We start from the raw sequence: 15,721 nt of genomic DNA, 5'->3' as shown, positions 1-15,721 counted from the left end.
GGTAACCATTAGAGAGTCTTCTCTCTCTCTCCTCAGTGACAGGACTAGACTATAGTTAACAGGAGGGTAACCATTAGAGAGTCTTCTCTCTCTCTCCTCAGTGACAGGACTAGACTATAGTTAACAGGAGGGTAACCATTAGAGAGTCTTCTCTCTCTCCTCAGTGACAGGACTAGACTATAGTTAACAGGAGGGTAACCATTAGAGAGTCGTCTCTCTCTCCTCAGTGACAGGACAGAGTCTTCTCTCTCTTTCTCTCTCTCTCTCTCGCTCCCTTTCGACTGCCATTTTAAAATATCTCCCTGAGAGAGAAGAGCAACAAAGAGCTGTGGTTGGGAGGCTGGGAGGTCAGACAGGGAAAATGACAAACAGCAAAAACAGGAACATTAAAAATCCCCAAGCCCTGATGATAAACTGTACAGTACTGTATGTAGATAAACTAAACTGTACTGTATGTAGCCCTGAAAATCCAGATTCCACATGTTGATAAAGGACTATTTCTATAATGACAGCGCAACTACAAAAACATTAAACATTAAATTGTTTAAATAATAATTTATTCAATTTCAGCATTGTTTCTTTTTAAGACATCAAAAATAAATAAAGATTTTGTGAGATTTAGGGGGTCTCTGTTGTCAAACTGATATATGACTTCTACCAGCGTCGTCTAAAATGTATTTCTTCATATTATATACAGATACACATATAATTATCATATTATATACAGATACACATATTATATATAAATATACACATTATTATTATATACAGATACACGCTACACAAAACACTGTACAATGCTGTTGAAAACAAATAAATGCATACATTTCGGACTGGAACCCATGGAATAACCCAGTAAGGCTGTATATAGACAGACCTTCAGTAATAACCCAGTAAGGCTGTATATAGACAGACCTTCAGTAATAACCCAGTAAGGCTGTATATAGACAGACCTTCAGTAATAACCCAGTAAGGCTGTATATAGACAGACCTTCAGTAATAACCCAGTAAGGCTGTATATAGACTGACCTTTAGGAATAACCCAGTAAGGCTGTATACAGACAGATCTTCAGTAATAACCCAGTAAGGCTGTATACAGACAGACCTTCAGTAATAACCCAGTAAGGCTGTATATAGACAGACCTTCAGTAATAACCCAGTAAGGCTGTATATAGACAGACCTTCAGTAATAACCCAGTAAGGCTGTATATAGACAGACCTTCAGTAATAACCCAGTAAGGCTGTATATAGACAGACCTTTAGTAATATCCTAGTAACCGCTGTAGACGTTATGACATAAGTCACCATTTAAAACCAAAAGCGTGTAATTAAAGCCATTAAATTACTACATTTTACTATAAATACTTTGCTGTTTATATTCCTTCCATGTAGATTTTAAATCATTACATTTTTTTAAAAATCAGGTTTTTTATACCCAACATTGAATGAAATAAAAATGAGCATGCCTGTATTGTATTGTACAGCGCTGTAAATCGACTACCTATTTCTAAATGTTTTCTACTCAACATGGTAATAAGAGTATTGTGTGTTTTTGTTGTTGAAAGGATATTAAAATGTTTGAAATGACCTCTATGATAAGCTGCTGTCTATACTAGGATATAACTCACATTAACAGTGTTGTGGGGAAAAGCCATTTGATTTCAATACCTTTTTTTTGAGAGAGAGAGAGCATCCCAAAACGTTTTTCTACGTGTTCGTCCGTAGAGGAAGTGGTCAGAAAGTCGGTTGGCCGTTCAGGAGATAAAAGGTGCTGAAAGTTTAACAATTTTTTGGGGGTGTTTCCCCCCACATGTATATCTTCATCACTGGAAAATACGAATTGTTGAGTTTGATATCATTTAAAAAAAGCTTACAATAAGGGTTGTCAAACAATTTAAATAATTTCTGTAAAATATTAAGACATTTTTTTTGTGTTGTGCCTGACATAGTTTTGTTGTTGTTGAAATTATTAAATAGTTTGACAGCCCTGTTGGTAAACTTTTAAATGACATCAATCTCAGCCATTTTGTATTTTCCAGTCTCATGGTATGGTAAGGCGGAATATCTCAGCCGTTTTGTATTTTCCAGTCTCATGGTATGGTAAGGTGGAATATCTCAGCCGTTTTGTCTTTTCCAGTCTCATGGTATGGTAAGGCGGGATATCTCAGCCGTTTTGTCTTTTCCAGTCTCATGGTATGGTAAGGCGGGATATCTCAGCCGTTTGTATTTTCCAGTCTCATGGTATGGTAAGGCGGGATATCTCAGCCGTTTTGTATTTTCCAGTCTCATGGTATGGTAAGGCTGGATATCTCTGCCGTTTTGTCTTTTCCAGTCTCATGGTAAGGGTAGGGAAAGTAGGTCAATTTGATCTCTTTCTGTCACTTTCTGCCCAATTCTACAATGGAAGGTTTTGTTCAAATCAAAAGGGAGTGGAGTACAGTGGACTTCCCCTTTATCCATCATCCTGAACCAATCATATAACAGTACAGTGGACTTCCCCTTTATCCATCATCCTGAACCAGTTATATAACAGTACAGTGGACTTCCCCTTTATCCATCATCCTGAACCAGTCATATAACAGTACAGTGGACTTCCCCTTTATCCATCATCCTGAACCAGTCATATAACAGTACAGTGGACTTCCCCTTTATCCATCATCCTGAACCAATCATATAACAGTACAGTGGACTTCCCCTTTATCCATCATCCTGAACCAGTCATATAACAGTACAGTGGACTTCCCCTTTATCCATCATCCTGAACCAGTCATATAACAGTACAGTGGACTTCCCCTTTATCCATCATCCTGAACCAGTCATATAACAGTACAGTGGACTTCCCCTTTATCCATCATCCTGAACCAATCATATAACAGTACAGTGGACTTCCCCTTTATCCATCATCCTGAACCAATCATATAACAGTACAGTGGACTTCCCCTTTATCCATCATCCTGAACCAGTTATATAACAGTACAGTGGACTTCCCCTTTATCCATCATCCTGAACCAGTCATATAACAGTACAGTGGACTTCCCCTTTAACCATCATCCTGAACCAATCAGTACAGTGGACTTCCCCTTTATCCATTATCCTGAACCAATCATATAACAGTACAGTGGACTTCCCCTTTATCCATCATCCTGAACCAGTCATATAACAGTACAGTGGACTTCCCCTTTATCCATCATCCTGAACCAATCAGTACAGTGGACTTCCCCTTTATCCATCATCCTGAACCAATCAGTACAGTGGACTTCCCCTTTATCCATCATCCTGAACCAATCATATAACAGTACAGTGGGTTGAACACAGGAATATGCCATGTCACAAAAATATCCAAAAATCCAGATTTGATAATTGATAAATTATTGTCCGTCTGCTTATTTGGTTATTTGATGTTTATCTTTCTACAATACGACTCAGAACATTACACTTCCCATTCAGACCAAAACTTAATTCATCAGTCAAATTAAAAACTAAGTGTTGCTGTTTGTAACTAAAATAACAGTGACAAATTATTTTAATCTTTATACTCGGAACTATTTATCTTTCCTGTCATTATTACATCTGTAAGTTTGTCTGTCCATTTTGGCTCAATACAATTTCTATTGGATCAAAACTAGGTTTTTAAGTCTCTGTACATGTCCAATAGTTATAACTGCTTTATCCCGTTATGACCCACTGTCATTTCATCACAGACTGAGACCAGGGAGAGTTCAGGTCTGATACGTACCAACATGACGGTCCGTTCTCCACTGGTGACTCACATTCAGAAGCAACATTAGTCTTGTCTCGTTGCCAATGATGTCCTCTTATCTCTATCTTCTATTCTGTTCCATCTTCATAATGTCTTCTTATTTTTAACCTTTATTTAACTAGTCAGTTAAAATAAAAAAGTATTATTTTCAACAACGGCCTACAGGGGGTTAACTGCTTTGTTCAGGGGGCAGAACGATAGATTTTTACCTTGTCGGCTCGGGGATTCGATCTTGCAACCTTTCGGTTACTAGTGCAACGCTCTAACCACTAGGCTACCCTGCCTCCCCCAATAGATGGCGTTATCTCCATGTCATCTATTCTGTTCCATCTTCATAACTCACTTGGCCATGATGGGGATCAAATCAAATCAAAGTGGTTAAATATCAAACTAGTAAAATGTGTATTTCAGTCTCCGTCACTTCAGTCTCTTTACTTCAGTCTCTTTACGTTCCCAGACGTTCCTGTTTAAAGGTCCCGGGGTTTTTAGTCCAGGGTCTTGTGGTTGGGGCTGTCTTCAGGACTAGAGTCCTCCTCGGCCAGAGTGTCTTTACGGGTGAACGTAGCAGCCAGTTGAACGCTGAGCCGTGGTTTGACAGGCGCCATCTCAGACAACACGATGTTGTTACGATTGACCAACGTGGTCTTGTCCATGTTCTCTATGCTGTGCTGGGCCAACACCGCATCCAAGAAGTCATACTTGGGCAACAACTTGCCGCTCTCAAACAGATACTTGGCCAGGTAGGAGAAAGCCACGTTGCCTAAGAAGGAGGCCAACATGGAGACGGTTTTAAACGGGAACTTCTGCACCACTATGTGCTCCACCTCTCCAGTCAGATGATGAATCCGGTCCTCCAGCTGCCAGCCTGGGTAGTAGATGAAGGGGGGTAGTGAGAGGTAAGGCTCCCCTCCTCCGATCCTCAGGATCAGACCGAAGACGTAAGCGGCGACGGAACCGTATGTGTTGGTTCCCTTGACGAAGAGAACAGAGATGAGCTGAGGGAAGATAATAACGTAGACCAGGTCGGAGCTCAGGTACCACAACCCGTACACTGTCCCCGTTAGCAACGCCATCGCCGTGGCCAGGCCACCGAACACAAAGATGGTGACACGCATTACCCACACGATCTCCGTGTCCGATGCCTGAGGGGAGGAGGAGGAGTGTACAACGTTACACACACACACACAAATACACACAACAACAACAACAACACAGAGAACAGCGTCTCAACTGCTTCTATGAAGTTGAGATATTTTGTGAACAGGAAGTAGCAAGTGGTGTTTTTTAGTCCCGCCCCCCCTTCCAACTAACCGATTGGCGGAAGGCCAGCTGGTAGATGTTCCGAGCGAACATGGAGCTAGCCGATAGGATGGAGGAGTCGGCGGATGACATCACAGCAGCAGAGACCGCCCCCAGGCCGAAGAAGGAGACGAAGGGAGGACAGAGGTACTGGAGGACTATGGGTAATATCATGTCTGCCTGGTCCCTCTCCTTGGGAGGTACAGGTCCATACGCAGTCTGGTTCCAGTCTGAAGAACATGAGGAACACAACATATCGTTTGGAACCTGGAACCACAGCTGAATCTAAAGGACTCCCCTTTCTCTGGTTCTAGTCTGAGGAACATGAGGGTCAGTACACACAACCGTCAAGAACCCAGAACCAAGAACTTAGAACCAGAAAAACAGGTAGACAGTAGTCAAACTAAGGAACCTACTGAAGAACTACAACTGTGGAAGAACAGCTGTCAAAGGAACCTATTAAAGAACTACAACTGTGGAAGAACAGCGGTCAAAGGAACCTACTAAAGAACTACAACTGTGGAAGAACAGCGGTCAAAGAAACCTACTAAAGAACTACAACTGTGGAAGAACAGCGGTCAAAGGAACCTACTAAAGAACTACAACTGTGGAAGAACAACGGTCAAAGGAACCTACTAAAGAACTACAACTGTGGAAGAACAGCGGTCAAAGGAACCTACTAAAGAACTACAACTGTGGAAGAACAGCGGTCAAAGGAACCTATTAAAGAACTACAACTGTGGAAGAACAGCGGTCAAAGGAACCTACTAAAGAACTACAACTGTGGAAGAACAGCGGTCAAAGGAACCTACTAAAGAACTACAACTGTGGAAGAACAGCGGTCAAAGGAACCTACTAAAGAACTACAACTGTGGAAGAACAGCGGTCAAAGGAACCTACTAAAGAACTACAACTGTGGAAGAACAGCGGTCAAAGGAACCTACTAAAGAACTACAACTGTGGAAGAACAGCGGTCAAAGGAACCTACTAAAGAACTACAACTGTGGCAGAACAGCGGTCAAAGGAACCTACTGAAGAACTACAACTATGGAAGAACAGCAGTCAAAGGAACCTACTAAAGAACTACAACTGTGGAAGAACTCGTGTGTCAGGTTAGAAAGACCAATGTGGAACTTCCATAACAGTACAACCCTATTACAGCTTTATACATGATGCTAAACAGTCATGTCAGATTGTCTGTTCTACTGTAACTATATATCATCCCTTAACATAGCATTTCACCTCCCATCACTGGACGTAGTCCTACTGTAACTATATATCATCCCTTAACGTAGCAATTCACCTCCCGTCACTGGACGTAGTCCTACTGTAACTATATATCATCCCTTAACGTAGCATTTCACCTCCCGTCAATGGACGTAGTCCTACTGTAACTATATATCATCCCTTAACGTAGCATTTCACCTCCCGTCACTGGACGCAGTCCTACTGTAACTATATATCATCCCTTAACGTAGCATTTCACCTCCCGTCACTGGACGTAGTCCTACTGTAACTATATATCATCCCTTAACGTAGCATTTCACCTCCCGTCACTGGACGTAGTCCTACTGTAACTATATATCATCCCTTAACGTAGCATTTCACCTCCCATCACTGGACGTAGTCCTACTGTAACCATATATCATCCCTTAAACGTAGCATTTCACCTCCCATTCCTGACTCTGTAACTGAGTGTACAAACAGGGATTCAGCAGGACTTTGATGCTGGAGTTAAAACCTGGAGATCAAACCTAATTCAGTCCCTTCTGCTTCTCCTCAGTAGTAAACGGAGAGATGGAGAGAGAGACGGATAGAGAGAGTGAGATATTGAGAGATTGAGAGGGAGAGAGACGGATAGAGAGAGAGAGATTGAGAGGGAGAGAACGATCCTCCATAATGGATGAAGGGACCAGCTGCTGATGTTTTTTTTTTGAGCTTTCCAGAGATCTGAGGGGGAACACGGTTACACCCTGAGGTGTCCCCCGGACCCCCTCCCTCCCCCCCCAACGCCCAGCAGGGGGACATACCTCTGGAATATGTGTCATCATTAGGCTACCAGATGAGGAACTCTCAATCAGACGTTTGGGAATGTTAAGATCAAGCAACGCGACAGAACGAGATGTCCCAGGTAGAACCGCTCAGACATAAAGTAACTGTAGCCCAGCTGTGTGTGTGTGTGTGTGTGTGTGTGTGTGTGTGTGTGTGTGTGTGTGTGTGTGTGTGTGTGTGTGTGTGTGTGTGTGTGTGTGTGTGTGTGTGTGTGTGTGTGTGTGTGTGTGTGTGTGTCCTGCGTGTCTCACCTGTGGAAGCCCCTATAGCCCCGATCATTACTGAGGGCACAGCCATGACCAGGCACCCTGCAGCCGCGATGAACGAGAGCACCTGGGCGTACGTAGCTGAAGAGGCAGAGAGAACTCGTTGAAAATATACCTGCCAGGGAATCCCCCCCAACATCTAGAACACAGAGAGGAGACAGTGAATTCATCAAGAACACAGAGAGGAGACAGTGAATTAATCTAGAACACAGAGAGGAGACAGTGAATTAATCTAGAACACAGAGAGGAGACAGTGAATTAATCTAGAACACAGAGAGGAGACAGTGAATTCATCTAGAACACAGAGAGGAGACAGTGAATTCATCCAGAACACAGAGAGGAGACAGTGAATTAATCTAGAACACAGAGAGGAGACAGTGAATTCATCTAGAACACAGAGAGGAGACAGTGAATTCAACAGAACACAGAGAGGAGACAGTGAATTCATCTAGAACAGAGAGGAGACAGTGAATTCATCTAGAACACAGAGAAGAGACAGTGAATTCATCCAGAACACAGAGAGGAGGAGTGAATTCATCTAGAACAGAGAGGAGACAGTGAATTCATCCAGAACACAGAGAGGAGACAGTGAATTCATCCAGAACACAGAGAGGAGACAGTGAATTCAGCTAGAACACAGAGAGGAGACAGTGAATTCATCCAGAACACAGAGAGGAGACAGTGAATTCATCTAGAACACAGTACTAGACCCAGTCCTATCCAGACACAGTATTATCCAGAACCAGTCCCAGTCCTATCCAGAACCAGTCCCAGTCCTATCCAGAACCAGTATTATCCAGAACCAGTATTATCCAGAACCAGTCCTATCCAGTACTGTACATACCAGCAGACAGAAGTTGTCTATCCAGACCCAGTCCTATCCAGAACCAGTATTATCCAGACCCAGTCCTATCCAGAACCAGTATTATCCAGAACTAATCCTATCCAGACCCAGTATTACCCAGAACCAGTCCAATCCAGACCCAGTATTATCCAGACCCAGTCCTATCCAGACCCAGTCCTATCCAGACCCAGTATTATCCAGAACCAGTATTATCCAGACCCAGTCCTATCCAGACCCAGTATTATCCAGAACCAGTATTATCCAGACCCAGTCCTATCCAGACCCAGTCCTATCCAGACCCAGTATTATCCAGAACCAGTATTATCCAGACCCAGTCCTATCCAGACCCAGTATTATCCAGAACCAGTATTATCCAGACCCAGTCCTATCCAGACCCAGTCTTATCCAGAACCAGTCTTATCCAGACCCAGTCTTATCCAGACCCAGTATTATCCAGAACCAGTCCTGTCCAGAACCAGTATTATCCAGAACCAGTCCTATCCAAAACCAGCATTATCCAGAACCAGTCCTATCCAGAACCAGCATTATCCAGACCTAGTCCTATCCAGAACCAGTATTATCCAGACCCAATCCTATCCAGAACCAGTATTATCCAGACCCAGTCCTATCCAGACCCAGTCCTATCCAGACCCAATCCTATCCAGAACCAGTCCTATCCAGACCCAGTCCTATCCAGAACCAGTCCTATCCAGAACCAGTATTATCCAGACCCAGTCCTATCCAGAACCAGTATTATCCAGAACCAGTATTATCCAGAACCAGTCCTATCCAGACACAGTCCTATCCAGAACCAGTCCTATCCAGAACCAGTCTTATCCAGACCCAATCCTATCCAGAACCAGTCCTATCCAGAACCAGTCCTATTCAGAACCAGTCCTATCCAGAACCAGTATTATCTAGAACCAGTCCTATCCAGAACCAGTCCTATCCAGACCCAGTCTTATCCAGACCCAGTCCTATCCAGAACCAGTCCTATCCAGAACCAGTCTTATCCAGACCCAGTCCTATCCAGAACTAGTATTATCCAGACCCAGTCCTATCCAGACCCAGTCCTATCCAGACCCAGTATTATCCAGAACCAGTCCTATCCAGAACCAGTATTATCCAGAACCAGTCCTATCCAGACCCAGTCCTATCCAGACCCAGTTTTATCCAGAACCAGTATTATCCAAACCCAGTCCTATCCAGAACCAGTATTATCCCGACCCAGTCCTATCCAGAACCAGTCCTATCCAGAACCAGTCCTATCCAGAACTGTACGTACCAGCAGACAGAAGTTGTCTATCCAGACCCAGGCGTCTTCTCTCTTGATGTTTCCCTTCCAGGGAGCTTGGTAGATCTCCTTCACTGCACTGATCTTGATGTCAGACACGGCTGGGTTGTTCAGAGCGAACGGTACTGAAACCCACTGACACAGAGGCAGAGACAGCGACACACAGGAACACGTCAAACCCGGGTCAAACACACACTGCTACAGCCAGAATGTCACGTTTTAAGTAGTTGTAGAAATATAGTATAATGTATTAAATAGCTGTAGAAATATAGTATAATGTATTAAATAGTTGTAGAAATATAGTATAATGTATTAAATAGCTGTAGAAATATAGTATAATGTATTAAATAGTTGTAGAAATATAGTATAATGTATTAAATAGTTGTAGAAATAGAGAATCGTGTTTTAGTAGTTGTAGAAATATAGTATAATGTATTAAATAGTTGTAGAAATATAGTATAATGTATTAAATAGTTGTAGAAATATAGTATAATGTATTAAATAGTTGTAGAAATATAGTATAATGTATTAAATAGTTGTAGAAATATAGTATAATATATTAAATAGTTGTAGAAATATAGTATAATGTATTAAATAGTTGTAGAAATATAGTATAATGTATTAAATTGTTGTAGAAATATAGTATAAGGTTTTTAATAGTTGTAGAAATATAGTATAATGTATTAAATGGTTGTAGAAATATAGTATAATGTATTAAATAGTTGTAGAAATATAGTTTCATGTTTTAAATAGTTGTAGAAATATAGTATAATGTATTAAATAGTTGTAGAAATATAGTATAAGGTTTTTAATAGTTGTAGAAATATAGTATAATGTATTAAATAGTTGTAGAAATAGAGAATCGTGTTTTTAGTAGTTGTAGAAATATAGTATAATGTATTAAATAGTGAGAGTTGTCCCTACTCCTTCTCAAATTCTTTCAAATGTTTCAGCTACAATGGAACCCAACGGAATTGGTCCCCAAAGTACAAACTCCCAGGCAAAAATGAAATCCAGCTGAAATAAGTATTTCGTACGGGCCGAGTGTCTCACCAGTCCCAGGAAGATACAGAAGAGTTGCACCACGTCGGTGTAGGCTACAGAATACAGACCTCCAACTAACGTGTAGAAGATGGCAATACAGGCAGAGATCACCACAGACATCTTGATGTTTATGTCTATGATCACACTCAGCGTGGCTCCTAGAGGGACAGACAGACAGGGACCTGATCAGAGATAGTAACAACACAGACAAGAGATGACCACAGACATCTTGATGTTTATGTCTATGATCACACTCAGCGTGGCTCCTAGAGGAACAGACAGACAGGGACCTGATCAGAGATAGTAACAACACAGACAAGAGATCACCACAGACATCTTGATGTGTATGTCTATGATCACACTCAGTGTGGCTCCTAGAGGAACAGACAGACAGGGACCTGATCAGAGATAGTAACAACACAGACAAGAGATCACCACAGACATCTTGATGTTTATGTCTATGATCACACTCAGTGTGGCTCCTAGAGGAACAGACAGACAGGGACCTGATCAGAGATAGTAACAACACAGACAAGAGATCACACTGTGCTGTAATATATCATTCATAATAACTTGCCCAGAGCAGATAAAATGGCCGCAGACCAGAAGATCTCTCCCATTAGAGCAGGTATGAAGAGCAGACCACCCATTCTCTTCCCATACTTCTGCTGGAAAGGGTCCAGCATGGTGACATAACCTCGGGAACGCATGGGCTTGGCGAAGAACAGGCCTCCTGCACACGGGAGGAATGTTGGCAGGTTTAAACGCACAGAATATTGGGGATTTTCAGAAGAATGTAAAATATATTTGGATTATTTCACAAGTAAGTCTACATTGTTAATTTGTATATTCCAAACTGTAGTCTATTATACAGTGGCATTCTGAAAGTATTCAGACCCCTTGACTTTTTCCACATTTTGTTACGTTACAGTCTTATTCTAAAATGGATTAAATTAAATGTTTTCCTCATCAATCTACACACATACCCCATAATGACATCACAATACCCCATAATGACATCACAATACCCCATGATGACATCACAATACCTCATGATGACAAAGCGAAAACAGGTTTTGAGAAATGTTTGCAAATGTATAAACAATGAAAAACAGAAATACCTGATTTACATAAGTATTCAGACCCTTTGCTATGAGACTCGAAATTGAGCTCAGGTGCATCCTGTTTCCATTGATCATCGTTGAGATGTTTCTACAACTTGATTGGAGTCCACCTGTGATAAATTCAATTGATTGGACATGATTTGGAAAGGCACACACCTGTCTATATAAGGTCCCACTGTTGACAGTGCATGTCAGAGCAAAGACCAAGTAATGAGGTTGAAGGAATTGTCCTTAGAACTCCGAGACAGGATTGTGTCGAGGCACAGATCTGGGGAAGGGTACCAAAAAATGTCTGCAGCATTGAAGGTCCCCAAGAACACAGTGGCCTCCATCATTCTTAAATGGAAGAAGTTTGGAACCACCAAGACTCTTCCTAGAGCTGCCTGTCTAGGGAGAAGGGCCTTGGTCAGAGAGGTGACCAAGAACCTGATGATCCAGAGTTCCTCTGTGGAGATGGGGGAACCTTCCAGAAGGACAACCATCTCTGCAGCACTCAAACAATCTGGCCTTTATGGTAGAGTGGCCAGATGGAAGCCACTCCTCAGTAAAAGACACATGACAGCCCACTTGGAGTTTGCCAAAAGGCACCTAAAGACTCGCAGAGCACGAGAAACAAGATTCTCTTATCTTGAGTGGCCCAGCCAGAGACCGGACTTGAACCCTATCGAACATCTCTGGAGAGACCTGAAAATAGCTGTGCAGCGACGCTCCCCATCCAACCTGACAGAGCTTGAGAGGATCTGCAGAGAAGAATGGGAGAAACTCCCCAAATACAGGTGTGCCAAACTTGTAGCTTTATACCCAAGAAGACTCTAGGCTGTAATCGCTGCCAAAGGTGCTACAACAAAGTACTGAGTAAAGGGTCTGAATACATATGTAAATGTGATTTTTCCGTTTTCTATTTTAATTTATTTTGTAACATTTTCTAAAAACCTGTTTTTGCTTTGTCATTATGGGGTATTGTGATGTCATTATGGGGTATTGTGATATCATTATGGGGTATTGTGATGTCATTATGTGGTATTGTGATGTCATTATGGGGTATTGTGTGTAGATTAATGGGGGGGGGGACCATTCAATCCATTTTAGAATAAGGCTGTAAGGTAACACAATTTGGAAAAATTGAAGGGGTCTGAATACTTTCCAAACACACCGTTTATATTGAGATGACTCACCTACGACTAGACTTAGCGCATATCCAAAAGGCGCTTGTGCCCAAGCCAAGCCATACCCAGGAAGATAGACGTACTCCGCTGTTCCGTTTATATATCCACCACCAACCCAGGTCGCTACAATGACAACAACAACTAAATGTAAATGTTCAGCCTACAGTAATTCAGAGAGTAAAATCACGATTACCCGATGCGCGTAAAACCAAACGACAAGGTTACAACATTGCGCTTATTTTGAATTGTGCTTGAAAATGAACGCTTGGTCCGATTATGAGTTTCTTCACGGAATAATGTATTTAAAAAAATTAAAATCTGTAAACTAAAGATGTTCAATGTTGCAATTCAAACATGTTAGTTAGCGTCTTTAGTTAAAGCATTTCTCCTAACCATCGAGCATGAGTTATCAAATTGAAGTAGCCTTTATATGTTTTTACAACCGGTTTTTATATCAGTCAAGTAAAACATGTTTTTAAAAGGGTGTATCGTCCTAGAACATTCTGTTAGTAAACTTCTAGAATCCAGAATCACCTTCATTTAGAAATCAACTTACAAATAGGAAATCGACTAACCTATCTCAATCATTCACACACAACGAAACTCACCGGTCATGGTAAAACCACCAACAAATAAACCAATGTCTCTGCCACCGACCATGATGGTTTCACTGCGGTCTGTACCCTCCGCTTCCCCGGCGTGTTTGTTCTTCCACGCTGCCCAGATCCCCACCGCAAGGATCAGAACGTAGAAGAGGGCGATCGCCGCCAGTCCCTCCACGTGGATGCCAGTCATCTTGTCTTGTTTTTGTTTTGTTTTTTTAGCTCGTAGCTGAGCCGTGTGTCCTCGCTAGGAACCGGATGGCATTGAGACCTGCCTGGTGGGGTGCGGAGAGAAAGTGGACATTGAATTGAGTGCTAGTGAAGGATAGATGAATAGCCTAAAAGACCAAATAAAGACAAAACATTATACTTGTAATTATCTTTTGTTATGCTATTTCGTTAGATTTATTATGTTACTATTTTATAACATCAGAAATAAGACAACAATCTTAATTTTTTTTAAATCCCCAGACTAGTTTCCAAAATCTCTATGTATGTGCGCAAAAAGCCCATTACGCACAACCCTCAGACAGACAACCCTCAAACATCTATTTAAAATATCAAATGTGTCCTTTTTAACACAACCCTCCTCAAATCGGAAAATGATTATATAGGCTATATCTGGAGCAATGGTATATATTTTTTTAAATAATAATAATACAGACTGATTTACTTTACAATGATGTAGAGATTCCTTTACATGGCCTAACATGTCTTCAGCAGCAACAACAACAACAACAACAAAAAATGAGAAAATAGACAAGTTACCTGAAATGTCTCTTGGCTCTACCGGAAACTTGAGGTTTAAAGCTGCTTCTCAACGAGCTGAGTGTACAGATAGACACTGGCCCCGGTGCGTTATCCTCCGGTAACCCTGCTTGAAAACTAAGTAATGATCAACTCAAGAGCTCGTGCTGGGATCGTCCCTCCCGGTGACTTTTATAAGAGTGGCGTCAGATGTCCGGTGTTCACGCGCGGTCAGAGAGAGAAAAGTGAACATCCTTTTGATGAGAATAATGAGCACGAGAAACGTCACTGGGTTTTTCCTACCGTTACTAGTGGTGTACGAGAGAGAGAGACCACTGTGACTGACCCCAAATTAAGGAAATCTTAGACTAGGTACAGACTCAGTGAGCATAGCCTTGCTATTGAGAAAGGTCGCTGTGGGCAGACCGGGCTCTCAAGAGAAGACAGGCTATGTGCAACACTGCCCACAATATGAGGTGGAAACTGAGCTGCATTTCCTAACCTCCTGCCCAAATGTATAACCATATTAGAGACACATATTTCCCTCATATTACACAGATCCACAAAGAATTAAAAAACACATTTTTATCAACTCACATATCAATTGGTTGAATGGTCACTGTCCATGCTTCTGAACTGGGTACAATTTTTAAAAACAAATTTAATCAGTTAAGAACAAATTCTTATTTATAATGACGGCCTACCGGGGAACAGGAGCAGAACGACAGATGTTAGGCCACCTTGTTCAGCTCGGGGAATCGATCCAGCAACCTTTCGGTTACTGGCCCAATGCTCTAACCACTAGGCTACCTGCTGGTTACTGGCCCAACGCTCTAACCACTAGGCTACCTGCTGGTTACTGGCCCAACGCTCTAACCACTAGGCTACCTGCTGGTTACTGGCCTAACGCTCTAACCACTAGGCTACCTGCTGGTTACTGGCCCAACGCTCTAACCACTAGGCAACCTGCTGGTTACTGGCCCAACGCTCTAACCACTAGGCAACCTGCTGGTTACTGGCCCAACGCTCTAACCACTAGGCTACCTGCTGGTTACTGGCCCAACGCTCTAACCACTAGGCTACCTGCTGGTTACTGGCCCAACGCTCTAACCACTAGGCTACCTGCTGGTTACTGGCCCAACGCTCTAACCACTAGGCTACCTGCTAGTTACTGGCCCAACGCTCTAACCACTAGGCTACCTGCTGGTTACTGGCCCAACGCTCTAACCACTAGGCTACCTGCTGGTTACTGGCCCAACGCTCTAACCACTGGCTACTTGCTGGTTACTGGCCCAACGCTCTAACCACTAGGCTACCTGCTGGTTACTGGCCCAACGCACTAACCACTAGGCTACCTGCTGGTTACTGGCCCAACGCTCTAACCACTAGGCTACCTGCTGGTTACTGGCCTAACGCTCTAACCACCAGGTTACCTGTCGTAATTGATACACATTCTAACCGAAAGTGTTGAGTTGCCTCTGTGAACAGCCAGGTCTGGTCTAACGATAACTCCTTGCACGGAG

At 42.4% G+C, this 15,721-nt stretch overlaps 1 protein-coding gene across 1 annotated transcript; it reads right to left on the bottom strand.

The window, feature by feature from the left end:
- Positions 1-540: 540 nt before the first annotated feature.
- On the bottom strand, positions 541-14,538 carry LOC106575929 (high-affinity choline transporter 1). The gene is made up of 9 exons (XM_045714019.1): positions 14,220-14,538; positions 13,458-13,726; positions 12,859-12,972; positions 11,137-11,292; positions 10,569-10,717; positions 9,507-9,650; positions 7,363-7,516; positions 5,072-5,289; positions 541-4,902 (listed from the first exon to the last, which is right to left on the bottom strand). Exons 2-9 carry the CDS (start codon positions 13,642-13,644, stop codon positions 4,246-4,248), a joined length of 1,779 nt encoding a protein of 592 aa, XP_045569975.1. The 5' UTR covers positions 13,645-13,726; positions 14,220-14,538; the 3' UTR covers positions 541-4,245.
- Positions 14,539-15,721: the final 1,183 nt, after the last annotated feature.

The sequence above is a fragment of the Salmo salar genome, unplaced genomic scaffold (assembly GCF_905237065.1).
Source record: "Salmo salar unplaced genomic scaffold, Ssal_v3.1, whole genome shotgun sequence".
Taxonomy (NCBI): Eukaryota; Metazoa; Chordata; class Actinopteri; order Salmoniformes; family Salmonidae; genus Salmo; species Salmo salar.
The sequence above is the reverse complement of the archived record's forward strand: the minus strand, read 5'-3'. Positions and strand labels throughout refer to the sequence as shown.